This window comes from Sinocyclocheilus grahami, unplaced genomic scaffold (genome assembly GCF_001515645.1).
Source record: "Sinocyclocheilus grahami isolate Dianchi unplaced genomic scaffold, SAMN03320097.WGS_v1.1 scaffold711.1, whole genome shotgun sequence".
NCBI classification, from domain to species: Eukaryota; Metazoa; Chordata; class Actinopteri; order Cypriniformes; family Cyprinidae; genus Sinocyclocheilus; species Sinocyclocheilus grahami.
In genome coordinates, this window is record NW_015505890.1 from 9,819 (window position 1) to 23,039 (window position 13,221).

At 38.5% G+C, this 13,221-nt stretch overlaps 1 protein-coding gene across 1 annotated transcript in view; it reads left to right on the forward strand.

Moving 5' to 3' along the window:
- Positions 1-13,221, forward strand: part of LOC107560126 (kin of IRRE-like protein 3) — a gene marked incomplete at its 5' end in the record, with an annotated part of 52,761 nt that overhangs the window by 8,926 nt on the left and 30,614 nt on the right. The window contains one exon of the mRNA XM_016244209.1: positions 4,983-5,133. Within this exon, the coding sequence (XP_016099695.1) occupies positions 4,983-5,133 (151 nt within the window). The remainder of the gene's footprint in view (positions 1-4,982; positions 5,134-13,221) is intronic.

A 13,221-nucleotide genomic window follows, 5' to 3' on the forward strand; every position in this document is an offset into this window, starting at 1 on the left:
TTTTTTCATCTGAAACGTGCAGCGATTTATTTTCCAAAGCCACTCATATAATGTAGAAACACCCATGAAGCAAGCAAAACACGCGCAACGTGCACACGTATTTGTACTGGTGCAGAATGAGAGGGACAAGTACAGTACAGCCTAGTGCATTTCACACAGGCTGTTAGTTTCACTTTCGCCAGAAAGTCGTGTATGCTTAAGGGTGAAAATAAATTACGTTTATAGTGAATGCCCCTATAAATTGTCTTATATTTACGATTTTGTTTTAATCCAAATTATGCGCGCTAAGTGAGCGGACATCAATAAAGATCACACAACAGAATTGCGCGCTCTCTCTCCCTCCCTCCCTACCATTAAGTAACATGTGCATTGTTTTACTTACTTCTTTTTAACATATCCGACTGAACTACAAACTTTCCAGTGATGTCTGTGAAAAAGGGATATTCACTCGACAAGCTCGCGCGCTCAATCCACTCAACATGATTTTGCTTACCAGCTGGCGCAAATCAGCTATACAGGTATTAATACGGAATGTTTTATATCCATTGCATACATATACTTCGTAGACATCTTTAATCTCTAATAACTCTATTCTGCTGTCTGTTGTCGGTGTTTCTTTGTCTGAATATGGCACTTATCACATGCTGTGTGGTATCGGCGTTTGGTATCGGGGCATTTTAACGAGTACGAGTACAGGAGCTCAGTATCAGTGCATCCCTACTCTTAAGTATACTTTAAGTATAACAGTAGTAAACTTTACTGTACACAACTAGTTTACATCTATATTTTTAGTTTGTACTGCAACTATACTAAAAGTGAACTTATAGGGATACTGATAGTTTGCTAATTAAGTACTTGTAGCATTTTTAGTACACTTTGAAGTATATTCTCAGTAAACTACTAGTTAAAAAAATAAAGAAATAAGAATTTGAACAAAAAGCTGAAAAAAGACTATTAATTGGATTTAGAATGATAATCAAAATGTAGATGGAGTCGATCAACACCCCAAAGCTTGACAATCATTATTAGTTCTTCATTGGTCGACATTTTATTCCATAACGTTACACAGTTTTGATGCTGTTTTATGTCTGATGATCATGTTAGAATACATGTGGAAACATCTGTGGTTTCGGTTTCTTCTTCACTTGTGTTTTTTAGGAAATTCTGTACAGAAGATGTGAAATAGCACCCCCTACCGGATAACAATGAAAACACGGATTCTCGGAGCACAAGTATAGCTCAAATATATTTTGACTTTAAGTCAAGTATAAGTCAAGTATACTGAAATGTAATTTTAAGTATACTTCTAAGGAGTACATACAGCCCATGTCTGAGAAGTACATAAAATTAGACAAAGTATACTTTCCTATTTTTTGTTGAAAAGAAGTATACTGACAGCACACTTGAATAAACTTATTTTTTGTAAGGATAGATAGATAGATAGATAGATAGATAGATAGATAGATAGATAGATCTAGAACTTAGATAGAACTTCTCAAAACTTTCGCTCCTCATCTGTCTCTCAAATTTAATTTTACCCCCAAGACTTCATCCCTGCTTAAATTTCTGTATAATTAGTGCAGACTTTTAAATAGTAATGCCCACCGTGAGAGAATATTTAAATATTTCAGATAGAGTTCTAATTAACTTTAGTATCAAACTGAAAGAGTGCGGCAAATTGTTTCATGCTGCCAAAGCAGGTAGCATGCGGTGCAGCTCCGCAGACACAAGAGCTTGACTGTCACCTTCACGCTTTCTCTTTGCCAAATTTAGCCTCTTCTGTTGATGCTTGAAACATCAGTCTGCCTCCACCCTTTCACTTCTACCCCCTCCCCTCAGCACCCCCCTCTTAATTAACCTTCTTGCGGTTTTGCCACTGAAATTAAAAGCTGGAGAGGAGAGAAGTAAAAAGGCATCTAATTAATTGCACCGTAAAATGGTGGAAATTAATCAGAACTGGAGGTGCAGGATTACATTAGTTAATCAAAGAATGGCTTTTAACCCCAGGAACAGAGACAGAACTTTACACTCCTTTTGAGGGAGATGGGAAAACAAAGCCGCAGAACACTTATCTCTCTTATAGGGAAATTAATACGTGGTAATAGGCGGCGAAACGTGTGGCCGTGCCGGTCCTCCATTATTACGGCTGATTCTAAACACCTTCCAGCGACGGTCTGCGTTTAAAAACGTGTTAAGGGACTTTGCGACGGCATGCTAATGTTGCCTAAATTATTAGTATCAGTGCGCCTTGAGGTCTAATCAGCAAATCGCTGCCACTTTTTTCCCCAGACGTCAACCTTAATTTCACACAATTTGTGTCTGCACACTTCAAAAGGATGTTTACTGACATTTGCTAACCTTTATACTGAGTAAACGGATAGATGAGGCCAGCGCAGACACTTCATTTTCAGATTCTGACATTTGACAGGCCCATTTGAAATGCACATACAGCTGAGGCATTGTGCCTTAAAACACACATCTAGTTTTGACATTTCTAATTCGGTCTCGGGCCTCATTCTTAAGCAGTATTCTCCACTCCTGATTCGCAGCCTTCACTTCCTGTAGAAAGAGCTGACACGCTCCAGGCTGCACCCCCAGAAATTATCTATTTGTAATTTGGAGCTATTTTCGGCCCGGTCCTGGTTAAGTGTTGAGTCCTTGGCTGTTTCAGGCCCCATTCAAGATTAATGACTTCAGACAGGCCCTGAGCAGTGAGGGAAACAATCCGGACTGTGTCAGGCAGGATATTGCATTGACACATCCTGCGGCTGACAGCTTGTGTCTTTCAGCTGGTGAGGTGAGCACCTAGTCTGCGGAGCAACAGCCGTCATGCTCACTGCTTGACTCTCTGACAAACACAATATGCAGTACAGTATGGAATGGCCTACATTTGGTGAAACCATTTCAGTAGAATCATAGAAAGACTAGTATTGAAACTAATAAGTAGTAGTATTAATTTATACTAGTACAACATATATTGCAGACTCGTATTGTCTAGTGCGGACATCTCACTTTACTACAAATTGTGAAAACCAAGAATAAAACTAAAAGTGACTAGCCTACTTAATATAAGTTTGCAAAGAAATAACAAGTTAAAATAACAAACAGTAAAGCCCATTTAATAGCCAAAAAAGACAAAGCAGACAACAAAAGCTTAAATAGTCTCCTAGTTAGCTAACATAAAACAGGGCAAGACCTTCATTCATCATCATAAATGCATGTGACACGCAAGCAATGAAACACAGACTGACACAGGAAAACACTTCCTTTTTTGTAAACCTCGCAATGATAAAATACTCAATGCTCACAAATAGCAAATGTGCTCAAGGAGAAACACTAATAAGCCAACACAAGCTATGAAAATGTTAAACAATCATCCCAATCACATATACACATAAAAATAGCCCTATAGCATGAACAAATACATTTAAATGGGATGTACAGTCGATTACTTTCTTGATATGTTAAGATATTAATCAGTCTTACTTATTTGACTACCCAAAAAGCCTCTTTTTCAGTTTTTAAGTTTCAGAAAGGTGAGAAATGTGGCTTTGCTAGAAGGGTTTCTTTATCATGGACTTTGTGGCACCCATAATAACACATTCTTAGTGTGCTTTAAATATATGCCTCTCTCTTTTTCTCCTCCTCTCTTCTGTCTCACAGTCTTACTTTCCTTTTCTTTTTTCTTTCTGTTGGTGGGATGGTGAGTGTGAGGTTTCATTACTATATTTCAGATCGGTGGCAAAAAAAAGAAGGAAAAAAAATGAGTAAGTAATTACTACTGTTAGCGAGCTCCCTATCACTAGCCTATGCAATGACGTGACTAATTATTAGCGAGTGACTATTATGGCTCAAAAGTACATTATTCTTCTAGATTCTTTGGGGGAGCTGATGACTTTAATACATGGTCTTATAGAGACACAGATGGGGTCTTGACTGGCCACCCACGCAAGTGAACGCTTCTGGCATTAAAAGGCCACGGGCTGCTGTGGGGGTTTGGCTGAAGGGACATTTTATTGGAACACTTTCACATGCTGGAAATTACACTTTCATAAGGGAACAGTGTACAAAGATAGATTTTGGTGGTAAAAACATAGCATATATATAGTTTTCAAAAAGTAAATGGTGTTACCCACAAGCTTCTGAACAAGACAAATATATTTAGAATAACTGGAGAAAGCTATTTGTTAACATTCCTATCCAAAAAGTCTAGAGATGGATTTTTTAATTTATATTTTAATACATTTACAAATGCACAAAATATACAGTAGTGCATCTCTCCCATCATTCTGCAACACAAGCCAGTAAGAATGCCTGCTGGGAAGGCCAATTTATTCTGGTGGGTGACTGTTGTGTTGGCCATGCTGGTTAGCATCTCTCTTTCTCTCCGCCTCTCTATGTGTCATTGCTGTGTGGCAGAGAGTGCATGTGGATTCTGTCGAGCGCTTCCAGATGGAGCTCTATGCTGGGCAGGCAAGGCCTAGCGCAGACTATGACCACTGGAAAAGAAGATTGATTTCCTCTATGGTGTACGACATGCCACGCACCGAAGCTTCACTCTCAAGCTGCACAAAGGAGCCCCAAAACATGCTGTTTTCTCCCAAAAACAATTGGTCCATGTGCAGAGAGACCATGAGCACGGAACCGACTGTTTGTCTCCATTTCCTATGGACAGCTGGGGGAAAAAGAGCTTTTTTTGAATGCCAGCCTTGGGATTGATTTTAAATGATGTTGTTATGTGCTGTCTTTCACCCTCAACACCCATGACTGCAACTGAAAAAAATCACCAGTTTACCTTTTCCTTTACTTTCCATATAGTAACATCCATAACTAGGGTATTTATTTATTTAAATAATTGTATTCTTATTTTTTTATTATTATAATACATTGTATGTGTAATTATTTCCTAAAATAAAATAATAAAATAAAATAATACGGCACAATTTAACTGTCGATAACCCTGCTTTATTCTCTTCCTGTAGACTCTTCTTCGAGATGGCAGAAGGGAGAGCACTGTAAGCACCCTCTACATTTCAGCCTCCAACATTGAAACCGGGCAGAAGATCATCTGCCGGGCGTCCAACAAGGCCGTGCCCAATGGGAAAGAGACCAGTGTCACGATTGACATTCAACGTAAGTGATGTCACTCTCAGATTGTTTCCTTTTTCTTCATTTATTTTCACAAAGTCAGCAGTTTTCTCTGTCTTTCGTTTTGGATCGTGCTTGCTTTCCACTGAATTAAAACACCAAAATACATTGTGATACTAATCAGAGTGCTTAGATTTTCAGTATTAATGGGAGCATTGTCTGCTGGATTGTCATAATTAATGTAGATTGCCAAATCCTCTTGCGATAAATAAAAAATGTGCTGGTATTGTTAACAATTCAACATTGGCACAAAAAGTCACCACAATGTTTCTTCTAGTAACCCTTGAAAATGTAAACTCTAATCAGTTATCATGTTTTTTTCTTTAAATATTCAGTTCCAAAAAAAAAAAAAATCACATTTACTTTCACATCTCACCCACTCATTCTAGTTCTTTCTGTCTGCCCATTTAGAGGAAATCTCTTCTCAAGAAATTTCAGAGAACAATACCGTTATACTTGCATTGCTCGAAGCCTCGAACCCTCATCAATAATGTTAACTATGACTAATAAAGCAGAACATGGTATTTAGAGACCCATTACTAGTGACAGATCCGTTGTGCAACTTTATGCATGACATAAGAAGCACTTTGTGGCGCAAAAGGGATCCGGGTGCCAGGTGAGGCGCTGTGGAGCAGAGCAGATATTAAAGATGATTAACATTTGTTAGTGTTGCACCAGCTTAAATGCTTGCTTGCATGTGTTTATCCAATGCAGCAGATAGGAGATAGGGTATAGTAGTATTACTAATAGTACTATTTCGCATGAAAATAATACCGCAAGGACATGTATTTGTTTGTTTATTTATTTATTTCTCACTTTGCAGTAATGGGAATTAAATAATTACATTTCTGTGCATTACAGGATGGGTGTATTAATTAATCAATCAATCAATCCATCCATCCATCCATATGTATTTATTTATCACAAATGCAAATGCTATAGATAGATAGATAGCATTCATAGATAGAGAGACAGAGAGATAGATAAATAGACATTTAATGATAATGAAGCCTATTTTTAGGATATCATTTTCACATTATCTTCTTTTTTTCGTATTTAAGACTATATTGTATTATCACCAAGCAACAGAGTGTGAACACAGACAGGCGGAGATATACAAAACACAGCGAAATGTTCAGCTGTAAGAAATATTAGGACTAACTGTTGTATAAATTTATGACCTTCCCTATACTAATTTCTGTGTCTCCCACTCGCTCTACTCCAAATGCTCTGTAGACGCGTAGAGACGCTGAACACTCCACTGCTGTCCAGATCTGCTCCCCATTCCACCGTCTGTGTTTTAATTAAACCACGCGAGAAATCAGACCTACTGTAATTGAACTCAGCCACAGAGCAGACAAATTTGCCAAGTCTCTGTGCTCTCTAATTTCATTACCCCACTCTCACCACCTCTCCATGGAAAGATGGAAATATTTCAAATGTATCACAGAGACGAGCAGTCTTGTTGCAAAATTCTGCACGGCTGAAAGGAACATCCCTGGGAGAGAGGCAGGTGAATGTGGAACGGGAGCCGTGCAAAGAGGATAATGAGGTTTTCAGAATTACATGCAGTCAGAGGCCCAGTCCGCTTTTGAATGACTAAATGAATACCCGTCTGAGTGGGATACATTTACATCACCCTCCTGAGCTGGAGCTCTGCAAAGCATGAGACATTAACTCAGAAGAAGGGAACAAATAGAGACGGTGAATGGTAAGCGATGACGGCAAGCTCTCCCTCTGAGGATCAAATACTAGCAGGTGTTTAATGAATAAGTTATGGCGGTATCGGCAGGTGGGACGAAGCTAAGGATGCAAACCCACTGCGGAAGGGTATGAGTGTTTCCACTGGCACATCCTCCAGGCCACAGGGGGGGCTGTGTAGCCATGCAAATCAGTTAATATTGATGAAGGACAGCTGTCTGCCGATGCACAAAACAGATGATTCAGGGTAAAGAGAATTGCGCACCTCGCACACGACTGCAGCACGCAACCATTAAACTCACTGAGATCATTCCAGTGGAAATTATCTAAGCGTTTCATATGAATAAATGAAGCTGATACATAATTACATAAAAAAAGTGTGATCTCACAAGCATTCCCTCCACTGTTCAGTTATGAGTATGTTTAAGGGTGAAGTGAACACGAACCACTAGTTCTATAATGACAGCTCTCTGAGAGTTTAGCATGGTAATGTGCATGGCAATGTTAATGTGTTTTGGCGGAATATCTGCTACGCTGCTACTGCGGCAGAGCAAGTACCGAGACTTGCTACTGCCAATACATCCACAGACATTCTGCTGTGAGCATGTTGCACATGCATGAAATAACCCCCATATACAGTATGGAATCGCCCCATAGCAGATCTATACAGGTGGAGCTGGGGAAGGTGGAGGGTTTCTGAAGCACACTGCAACTGCTACAGCAAGCTCTAGCTGAGTATTTGAATGTTGAGCAGCAGCTCTTTGGCTGCTGATGAGAAAAGAAAACAGTCAGCTGTGGCATGTGAATAGTGATGTGATTATATAAAATTGAGTTAGAACCTATCGGCCTGTGCCATCTAGAGATTCATGACAGAACTTTGTATTTGTAAAGTATTATACAGGCCTGGTTCGTCAAAAACCATTAAAAGTGTTAGAATCAGGTTTAGAGGTGGTAGTCATAGTTGGTTGTAGGTTTACATTTCACTTAATATCACATATTGTGTATGTATATTATAGTTGTTGGGCTGTATAGTCCAAAAAGCAGTGCCAGATGTTTGGGAAATGACACAGATTCCAAATTTCTATATGTGAATTAATTCCAGAAATGTTTTCAGTGATTTCAGTTCTCAAAAAGGGAGAAAAAAGCATACTTTATAAGAAACAGTGCAAAGTAAAGTTAATTTTATTTTGATGAATAGTATGACTTTCAAAATACAAATATAATGTTTATGAAATTAAATTAAAGACCACTTAACTCTTTCCTCACCAGTTTTAGTTTTTTTTTTTTTCACTAATATTTTTTATAATTTTCACAAAATGTTCATGGCCACCAGAGCATTTTGTTGTATGAATATCTGAACATGAAATATGTCAAAAATAGATAGATAGATAGATAGATAGATAGATAGATAGATAGATAGATTGATTGATAGATTGATTGACCTCTACTAGCTCTTATGGCTATTCTAGGAAAGTAAACAATTATAAATAAAGAATGTATTTGCCACACTCCCTGAAAATCGCAATAAACAACATGTAGGCGAGGACAGCAGTGCCCAGACTCGGCTTTAGCAAGAGTAATGAGAATGAAAAAGAAAAATCAATAGGCTTTATTTTACTTTTTTCTCTTTGTGTATGTGTTGTGCGTGCGTGTGTAGTAGGATCGATGTTGTGAGTGCAGTGCGGTGAACATGTTGCCATGTACCCTACACAGGCTGAGACACAGAACAGACAGAGAATCGATGGCTGACCCCAGGTGAACGACAGATATTCTTTCCATCTGCCTGTTTAAGGGAGTGACAAAAGGTTAAGATGAGAACCTTAAAGGAAGAAGGGAAGCAGGAAAAGATTCGAATATCGGACAGAGACTTTGATATATTACTTTAGCCAAATGAAAGATACTTACTAAGACTGACAGATCCACTGGATGAATAAGGAAACAATTAAATAAAAAAAAGAACCCATGAGGGATGTGTGTGCGTGCATTTCATCACATCCATCCTCTAATATGCCCACTCTAGCTATTGTCAGTCCTCATTCAGAGTCAACTAATTGACCACTTGGTTCAATGTGATAATGTCATCGGCAACAAAAGTAATTAAAGGCTTTCTGGATTTTTCCTCAGCTCAGATAATTCTCATTCTGATCAGCACAGACCTCTGAGACAGCCGCTCGCGTTCGGTCAAAATGAGCCCTAAATGAGACGAGTCCAAATATTATCCACCGCATTACTTCTTTGCTTACACTTGTCCAGTTCAATGCATTTCCCTGCCTGTATTTCCAGTAATCATTTAAACGCAGGAATTAGATTGACTTCAGAAATTTTGCTAAACATAAGCCCCGCTAGGATAATTTGACCTGAGGTTAAGCGAATTAGCATCTAAATCTGAAATTTACTGGGAAATCAAAGTGGGCATTTCTTTAAGTTCCTAAAGCTGAAGAAAAACCCAAACTTCCCATGGCATTGGCTTTAGTGGGGTCACATCACTCGACAGCAAAACCAGCTGCTCTATCAAATCCGTGTATTTTACTCCCCATGCACATTATGGAAAACAGATAGATAGAACACATTCACAGTATTTTCTGGAAAAAAAGAAATAACGTGTAACCTAACCCCCCTGCACTTCACTGCATCTCTACTTCAGCTTCATTTTCAAAGTTTTCCATCTTGATATTATTTTAACTTTATACCTTTAGATAGATAGATAGATAGATAGATAGATTGATTGATAGATTGATTGACCTCTACTAGCTCTTATGGCTATTCTAGGAAAGTAAACAATTATAAATAAAGAATGTATTTGCCACACTCCCTGAAAATCGCAATAAACAACATGTAGGCGAGGACAGCAGTGCCCAGACTCGGCTTTAGCAAGAGTAATGAGAATGAAAAAGAAAAATCAATAGGCTTTATTTTACTTTTTTCTCTTTGTGTATGTGTTGTGCGTGCGTGTGTAGTAGGATCGATGTTGTGAGTGCAGTGCGGTGAACATGTTGCCATGTACCCTACACAGGCTGAGACACAGAACAGACAGAGAATCGATGGCTGACCCCAGGTGAACGACAGATATTCTTTCCATCTGCCTGTTTAAGGGAGTGACAAAAGGTTAAGATGAGAACCTTAAAGGAAGAAGGGAAGCAGGAAAAGATTCGAATATCGGACAGAGACTTTGATATATTACTTTAGCCAAATGAAAGATACTTACTAAGACTGACAGATCCACTGGATGAATAAGGAAACAATTAAATAAAAAAAAGAACCCATGAGGGATGTGTGTGCGTGCATTTCATCACATCCATCCTCTAATATGCCCACTCTAGCTATTGTCAGTCCTCATTCAGAGTCAACTAATTGACCACTTGGTTCAATGTGATAATGTCATCGGCAACAAAAGTAATTAAAGGCTTTCTGGATTTTTCCTCAGCTCAGATAATTCTCATTCTGATCAGCACAGACCTCTGAGACAGCCGCTCGCGTTCGGTCAAAATGAGCCCTAAATGAGACGAGTCCAAATATTATCCACCGCATTACTTCTTTGCTTACACTTGTCCAGTTCAATGCATTTCCCTGCCTGTATTTCCAGTAATCATTTAAACGCAGGAATTAGATTGACTTCAGAAATTTTGCTAAACATAAGCCCCGCTAGGATAATTTGACCTGAGGTTAAGCGAATTAGCATCTAAATCTGAAATTTACTGGGAAATCAAAGTGGGCATTTCTTTAAGTTCCTAAAGCTGAAGAAAAACCCAAACTTCCCATGGCATTGGCTTTAGTGGGGTCACATCACTCGACAGCAAAACCAGCTGCTCTATCAAATCCGTGTATTTTACTCCCCATGCACATTATGGAAAACAGATAGATAGAACACATTCACAGTATTTTCTGGAAAAAAAGAAATAACGTGTAACCTAACCCCCCTGCACTTCACTGCATCTCTACTTCAGCTTCATTTTCAAAGTTTTCCATCTTGATATTATTTTAACTTTATACCTTGAATGGAATTAGATGCACAGATGGGCTATAATTAGATTAGTGAAGGAAATAACAAATTATATGCTTTAGCAATGCATTATTCATTTAGAGAGTTTGACAGACAGCTCCTCGGGGCAAAAACTGCAGACTGTTTAAATTCATTGCACAGAACTAAAGCGCTAGATCAAAAGCACTACATCAGTGTATCCCTTATGAAGTGAGACGAAAGCTAAGCTATAGTGTACTGCATAGTGTACTCAGTGATTGTACTTTTCCATTCGGGGTCCTGGAGTTTGCACTTATTTGGGTTTCCTACCATCACAAACAATCCGTCAACTTTTCATATAATTAGAGTTGCATTTCTACCTAAGGATGTTGATTTTTAGAAGGCAGCTGTCTAAAGTTGTGAACTAGAACATAGTTTGTGTAACATTATCAATATATTATTAGCTGTTTGATTATGTAGTCAAGCCAAAGGATAGTGATATCAGCTTTGTGTCTGATGTTGTAGAGAGTAATACATAAAATGCATTACGATTCTGATACATGGACTTGTAGAGGACAATGTATAATTCACTCTTCTCATTTCTTCTCGTTTCTGGTTCAAACACATATGGATGAATTCATCTAATATTGCCACTTGCCATTGTGTACCATTTGATAAAGTTAACTGAGTGAAAGCAGATCAGGTAGTATGAGCCGGTGTGATTTTATGGAGGCGGGGCTAATTTGCATATTCACGTTTTCCAGTATACTTAATGAGGCAAGAGTGTAGAGTTATATTCAAGCCATTTTAAGACATTAAGACAGTATTTTATTAGGAAGAAACTTTGAATATGCAATTTTTTGATTATCAAAGATGAGTTTTAAGGCATAAAATTAGTGACTGCAGGGGGATTTTAGGGCACACAGTAAATTAGTGATACATAAAGAGGATTAAGTCATATCGTGTGTGTGTGTGTGTGACTTTCTACATTGCTTATAACTTTATACATTACTTATATTGAAAATACCTGCCAGGATTCACTTACTTTGTCGCCAAAAAGACCTTAATATAGACGCGTGAACTGTGTTCGCAGACAGTGCAAGAGTTGATGTGGGATCTCAGTGTCAGTGAAATACGCACTATGGCACAGATTCAGTCGAGTTATAAAGAGATTAAATCGCCCTCCTCCTGCTGATACCAGGCCATCAACTCTCTCTTTCTCACCGAGAACAGCTGGCCACTGTGACCCAGGGAGAATGGAAATCAAGCTTTAAGAAAGACAGAGAAGCCATTTTCGTTGGCACCTTCCTCACAACTCTGGGGAAGTTGGCCGATTGTTCAAAACCGCCATCTGCTCTTTGCTTTGAACTTCCGATCAAAAGCTGTCATCTCACCACTGCCCCCTCCCCAACCCTTTTATTTTATATAATTATTTTTTTTAGATCGCTCCTCTCCTCCAATCCCATTGTTACGGGGGCTGTCATTGTTGCAGCCGCGTTTCAGACCTTCGTGCTCTCCCTGCTGATGAAGCGGAGGAATTAGCGGAGCTGCATTTTGATGGCCTGTCATGTGCTGCCCAGGCCGGAGAGACTCATGCATTTATACATCAAAGTGACAAACAGACTTCTTTATTAAGACACTGTCTGTCCATAGATTTGGGGGTCACAGGGGGTCTTGGCAAGCTTCTGCCAGCCTGCCTCTGGAGCCAGGGCCTTTGAGAGGCACTAGTCAATCCTCTAGGGCCAAACGTCCATCTAAAATGCTTATTTCATTATTTAAAACAGAAAGTTAATGTCACTCTTCAGTTTTGTCATAAGTAGATGACACTTTAGATGGCTTTCCTGTCCCTTTCCTGTCAAGGGTCACTCTCAAAAGACGTGAACTGACATCAAAGGCAATAATGATGCATGTGCTTCAAAACAGCTAAGGCTAAAATTAATGTTAACATCATTCAGTGTTTTTAAAGGGACAGTTCAGTCAAAAATGAAAATTCTGTCATCATTTACTCACCAAGTTATTCATACAAGTTGTTTCAAACCTGTATGATTTTCTTTATTCTATTGAACACAAAATAAGATATTTTGAAGAACATTAGTAAGTAAACGGTTCATGTAGCCATTGATTTCCATATGATTTTTTCCCCCTCCATATCATGGAAATCAATGGCTGCCAACAACAGTTTGGTAACCACCTTTTTTTTTTTTTCTTATGATAAAGTACACAATGAAGCTCTTATTTAAGGAGAGGACCAAACTGAGCAAAAATATGCAATTTGGTGAAATTGCTTATACTGTATTTATATGGCCAAAATGTAAGATTAAAGTTTGATAATCTAAATATATGATATTTATAATGTCACTCAATGAAAATCTTTCTAACAGTATAGCAGACTCTGTATCCTCCAATAATGTCTT